This window comes from Lycium barbarum, chromosome 11 (genome assembly GCF_019175385.1).
Source record: "Lycium barbarum isolate Lr01 chromosome 11, ASM1917538v2, whole genome shotgun sequence".
Taxonomy (NCBI): domain Eukaryota; kingdom Viridiplantae; phylum Streptophyta; class Magnoliopsida; order Solanales; family Solanaceae; genus Lycium; species Lycium barbarum.
Window position 1 is genome coordinate 14,617,487 of NC_083347.1, and position 6,079 is coordinate 14,623,565.

General features: G+C 36.5%; 1 protein-coding gene across 3 annotated transcripts; it reads left to right on the plus strand.

Moving 5' to 3' along the window:
- The first annotated feature begins 255 nt into the window (after positions 1 to 255).
- Positions 256 to 4,452, plus strand: LOC132617280 (riboflavin synthase-like). Of its 3 annotated transcripts, XR_009573705.1 has the most exons (3): positions 257 to 1,217; positions 3,704 to 3,844; positions 3,977 to 4,452. XR_009573705.1 is itself a non-coding variant. In XM_060332249.1 (2 exons), the coding sequence occupies exon 1, from the start codon at positions 349 to 351 to the stop codon at positions 1,210 to 1,212; it is 864 nt and encodes a 287-aa protein (XP_060188232.1). In that variant the 5' UTR covers positions 256 to 348; the 3' UTR covers positions 1,213 to 1,217; positions 1,617 to 3,692. The 3 variants fall into 3 exon arrangements, 2 of the variants coding, with proteins under 2 accessions (XP_060188232.1, XP_060188231.1); XM_060332249.1 differs by lacking the exons at positions 3,704 to 3,844; positions 3,977 to 4,452 and adding an exon at positions 1,617 to 3,692 and having other exon boundaries at positions 256 to 1,217; XM_060332248.1 differs by lacking the exon at positions 3,704 to 3,844.
- Positions 4,453 to 6,079: the final 1,627 nt, after the last annotated feature.

Below are 6,079 nucleotides of genomic sequence, written 5' to 3' on the forward strand. Positions count from 1 at the left end.
TTTAATAGGTCATTTACATTGTAACAACTCATTGTAGAGTCGTAAAACAAATATTTTATTACTAAAGATTGATTTTCATTTATAAAATTCAAGATTTTTTTTTATATTTTTTTATTTCTTGTGATCGCGTTAAGCGCGGGTAAATTCACTAGTATACAATGGACATACATATACTCATATATTTTATAGCATATTATTCATTTTATACACATCGTATATACCCGATGTGTCTAGACATAATTAAAAGATAGTAAGAAAAAGAATTGAGAAAAAAAGGGAAAAGACATGAGTGCAAATGTCCAAGTCCAAGAGGATGCGTTAAATCCAAAGAATTGAAGCACAACCAACATGGAACAAATGGCGACAATTTCATTCTCATTTGCTTCTCCTTCCAAGACCTTAAACCCATCATCAATCTCCCCCCAAAACCCTACCTTCTTCCATCTATGTAATCCCCAACACCTCAAAACAACACTATCCCCACAACCCCTCTTTCTCAAATCCACTCCTCCCATTTCTCATCTCTTTATCAGGTCCCTAAAAACCCCACAATGTCGTATTTCTTCAACTCCAATCACTTCCCTGTTTACCGGCATAGTTGAAGAAATGGGTCAAATCAAACAACTCGGTTACACCCAACCCGACAGTTTCTCCATGATAATCCAGGCTAAACTCATTCTTGATGACATCAACCTAGGCGACAGTATTTCTGTCAATGGTACTTGTTTGACTGTTGCTGATTTCGATGCCCAGAAGTTGGAATTTAGTGTTGGATTGGCTCCTGAAACACTTAGAAAGACTTCTTTAATCGAATTGGAAAAAGGGTCTTTGGTTAATTTGGAAAGGGCTTTAAGACCTAGTACTAGAATGGGTGGTCATTTTGTGCAAGGACATGTTGATGGTACTGGTGAGATTGTTGAGCTTAAACCTGAAGGGGATTCTTTATGGGTGAAGGTTAAGACTGGGAAAGAGCTTTTGAGGTATATTGTGCCTAAAGGGTTTATTGCTGTGGACGGGACTAGTTTGACTGTAGTTGATGTGTCTGATGAAGAAGAATGTTTTAATTTCATGTTGGTGGCTTACACCCAGCAGAATGTGGTGATTCCAATGAAGAAAGTGGGACAGAAGGTTAATCTTGAGGTGGATATATTGGGAAAGTATGTGGAGAGGCTTCTTAGTAGTGGCTTTGTGGATTCCATCAAATCTTCATGATAAAGGTTGTTTCTTTGTGCTTCTTTTTGTATTTGTAACTTGCCTTGGCAAAATTGTATCTTGAATTTTGGAGTAGTTTCTTTCTAGGTTCTGTCAGGTGTATTTCTGGATAATGTTTCAACGAAATAAAATAAACAATTTGACCTTGACTCGGGCTTGACTCAAAAAAAAAAAGAAAGTCTCTAAATCTTACGCTTGTGTTTAGTAATATCAGTGGCACACAATGAATGTGGCAAAAACTCAAGCACCAACTATGAAGACATATTTTATGCTTGATTGTACTGATGTGTTAAGCTTCCCAGTGAGCAGATTGCTATGCATTTTTTCTTTTAAGTTTCATCACCAAATCCCTCTTGTTAATCTTCTTACACTATCTGATTACAATGATGAAATGTTGGAGGTAGGTAACCTTTCATTTCATGGACGTTGTTCCTAATGCTTACTGAATACTAAGCACTGAATTATGGAGGTCTCAGGTTCGAAACCCCCTGCCAACGACAGCAGGGGATTTGCCTTCTGGGTCGAGCTCGTCGCACGGGGCTTGCCTAGTGCGGGTTACCTCTCCTGTGTGGTTTGCGAGCTATTGCACAGGAGCTGGGTTTACCCTGTGCGCACCCAAAGGGTAGCGGCTGCGGGTTCCCATGTCATCAAAAAAAATAAAAAAATACTAAGCACTGAATTAAGAAATTGAAATATTTATGGAACTCTTACATCATTATTTATTTAGCAAAACTTATGGTGAGCTTAAACCAATTTTCGTCTAATGTTGCTTGCGTATACAACCTCTCTACCCACAAAGATAGAGGTAAGGTCTGCGTACATCCTACCCTCCCCAGACCCCACTTGTGGGATTACACTGGGTATGTTGTAGTTGCTGTTGTTGTTGTTGCTTGCGTGTACAGATATGGATATACTTTTTGAGCATATTTATTTATCCTTTTTTCTATTCAGCAAATTCTTCTTGAACGATGCAGGTATCGCTTTAAAAAATTTGGATCATCTAATTAATTTGTGAATTGATAGTAGTATGAGCCCCTGCCTTTCTATAATGTTCTGAAAACTGGTATTCATGTGAATCAATGATGCCTCCGCCAGCCTTCGATAACTTTAACTACTCTCTGGTCATGAGCCAGCCAATCATATCAATACGTTACTTCCTTTTCCTCTTTTGTTGGAAAAAAGCTGAAGTGACAATGTAACATACTGGATGATAGGAAATTAATATGAACTTCATCAAATATACCCCTCCGAAAATTTTAAGCTCTTTGCCATCATTTTGCTGGAAATATTAACAGTTTGAATAGGCTTGCAATGCTGCTGATTCTATTTGCAGGCTTTATGGCTATTACTTTGATGGGCATCGCTGGTGGGATTAGTAAACACTAAACTCTATTGTTGTATAACATTCTCTTTGTAATCCTCCTAGTAGTAGTGACACTTTCTTTTGATCACTGTCCATTCCGTGTCCCGGATTGTGTTTCTGGTTTAAGTCTTTTCCTAATTTTTTTTTTTTGATAACTGTGGTTTCCGAGCCAGCTTGCTGGCACCTCGACTAATTCCACGGGATACTTGTCACCTCCCACCAGCAACAAGTACCTCTGTCCACCAAGGCTAGGTGAGATGGGAAGAAGTCACCTAGTGTTTTTGTCTCTGTTGGGATTTGAATCTGAACCATGATGGTTCTCAACCCACATCATTGACCATTAGGCCACACCCTTGGGTGCTTAAGTCTTTTGCTAATTATCTACATAAAGTATGACAGTCGAATTATTGATGGTATCGCATTCCCAAGTGACAAGTCTAATATAAAATTTCCTTGCTGTTTAAAAAATTTTCATTACTGAAATAGTTTTATATAGAAGAATAAAGTACCTTGTCAATCTTCAACAATAAAACTTATTTGAAACTTTTGCTGTGTGTAAGGGAGAACTTTCATGGTTAATGAATAATTTTCCTAACAATGTTTCATTGTGCTTGTTAACTTACAATCGCGCTGTCTGTACCTGAACCATATCAGCAAATGACCACTAAATGAGCTAACGAATTGACATTGTAATTGTTCCTTCAGATTCATTTTGCACTAGAAGTTAGCAACTTAGCATTACTGAATGCAGACTACAGAAACCAGTATACTAAATTAGTTGTTTTGACTAATGCCAAAAAGATGAGTTATTCATTGAAATCTAAAAGACAGGTTTTTGGGCCTGCAGAGATCTCTTGACATGCTTACAATTTTTTGAGTTCCGGTGAAACAGTTAATCACAGTTGAACAACACATTCATGTTCAGTAGTGCACCGTCTGCATTTGACATTTTAATTTTTTATAGCTAAAATATTTCGTGGTGAGAGTTGATACATAAACTCTCCGTCTCTGCCTTCCCAGTAACAACACTATTGCAGATAGTGCGAATCCTATGCCTCAAAGATTGTGATACTAATGCTACAGTACTAGGGAGGAAGATATGATTTCTGTATTTCTGGCTTTTTGTAGATTGGAGTATCAATTGCATCGAACTTTGAATGCATATTTAACACTGTTGTTAGAAGGGGCTGCATTGCAGCTATTTTCAGTTAGAATTCTTCTTCCTCGAGAAATTTCTTAGAGTTTGTGAAAGATGGGAAAGGATGACAGGTAAGAAATTTCTAATAGTTTCAGTTGTAAATCTGCTATTCTTATGTAGTTCTATAAGAATTGTCTATTTTGTGTTTATTATTCAGCTATATTCCCTTGGGTGTTATTAAGTAAAGTGTTATTCTTGTGCAGATGAACTGTTCAAAATTGAGGCATTTCCTTGGCTTATAGATCCATGACCATGTATTATTTGTCTACATGAACCAATAGCAGCAGTAGATTACAAATGCTGACAAGGGTAGGAAAATATCATTAAGAAGCACCAGCAAAAAAGATACCTGTGAAGAACAAGGACAAATTTCTTGGCTTCATTATCGACTTCTCCAACAACGGATACATTTGGTTGGTCCCTTGGGTTCTGACATCATTCACCTTGTTTCGTAGCAGTTTAAGTTATTGATGTCGAATTTGAATTTTGCATCTGCTGTTGTATATTTCTATACATGGCTCAAGCTGTAAAAGATGGATTAGTTTTTCATGGAAAGGAAGCATACATAGGATGCTTTTGAAGAATGTTATGTCAAAATTTTATTTTCCCACCATTTGTTGAATTTCACTAAAATGTACTGAGCTGAAATCTTTTTTCAACAGAGCCATTATTTTCACAAGCCTCCCCTCATCTTTTTTCTTCGGGTAAATCTTATTCTGTTTGCTGTTTTCCTCTCTGGAGTACGACTGTCAACCGGTATGACTACATGTTTGTTTGGCTTGGGGGCCTCTCTCATTATACTGAAAAGAGGATCAGTTGGGGTTGGACTAGTAATACTATTCGCTTGTGGCAATGTAGGTTTCTTCTCGGTTGGAATGGGGAGATGACTTTCAAGGAGGTGAAGTCAAGTGCAACTTGGAGATGTTGAAAATCTTGTGCAGTAATAGTAGTGATCTTGGGCAATTTGGTTTATGGATGGTGTTGGTTCATATAATCAAATGATCAGTGATTACCTAATATTCCTTACACAAATTCTATTACTTATATACTAGTTGCTTGAATGGAGGATTTTGAGGAGACTGGTTCATGTGTACAAGCTGCAGAGTCCCATTTGGGCAAAACTTGAATCTCCTGTTTATTGTGAGAAGCACAGAAAAAATTAGTGTCTGAACGAATCACATGTAGAAGCCCCATCATAATCGACTCAGCTAAGGATATTAGTTGATTAATTAGACTGAACTCTGTTTTGTTCTTTGACAGCTTCCCAGATGTAAACACAGTGTTAGGGTATGAGGTTCTGATTTCTCGAGTATGATTACCTGTTTCTTTTGTTTTCCCCGATCATCTTTGCTTCAAGGACCGTTCTTTATACTACTAAAGTTGTTGTGAACAACTACGTATTCGCCTTTTGTAGGTTAACTTACTTATCACTTGTCAAATTTGTTATACATTACCCGTTACAGAAGTTAAGCTCTAATACTAATGGGAAACTACCGGGGTAATATGCAACATACCGTTTAATAGACTTTTATCTGGAGCAAACATCTCCAATGATGAGTTACAGTTTAAATATATTTTTTTTTTTTTTTAAGAATCTTCTACTATGTAAATCGATCTCCAATCCGTACTTTGAATGGTCGTCTTCTTCAATCTGACGAGCTGCTATAAACCAATCCAAAACCACGTTAAACTTCAACCAAATTGCTTCAAATTTCAAATATGAACTCCCCTAGACGTTCTGATTCTTTTAATATATCACCCACCTGAAATGGAGCTTGTTTGTCGCAAATGGAACTTTTGAACTAGAGCTACAACACTCTGAAATGGTCACCCATGGCTTTCAGGTCCTTCACGTTTTTCAGCTATCAAAATGTATCTTCAAATTTAGCTGCCAACAACGTTGAGTACACACATACAATCTCAACAAGAATTCTAAAAGAAGAAGCATCAACAACAATAGGGTTGACCCACAAAAAATGAGAAAATTGAGACCTCGCAATTTATTTATTTAAAAAAAAATAAAAAATTGAGGGGTTACCTACATGAACTAATTTTTCGTTTAAACTTACGGCCTAAAGCGAGTTATAGATTTTAATGTGACTAAAAATCATTTGATTATTAAAGATAAAATGAGAAGTTTAAATTAAATTATCAATTATTTTACTAGATATAGAAATGTGTCAGTCTATTTTGGAATAGTGTATTAAATACTGTATGAAGGAGTATGCATAGTTGTAGTATTTTTTCCTTAAAAAATAAAACAGAAATTTACAAGTGGACAGATGCTTCATTTAGACTTTTTCCAC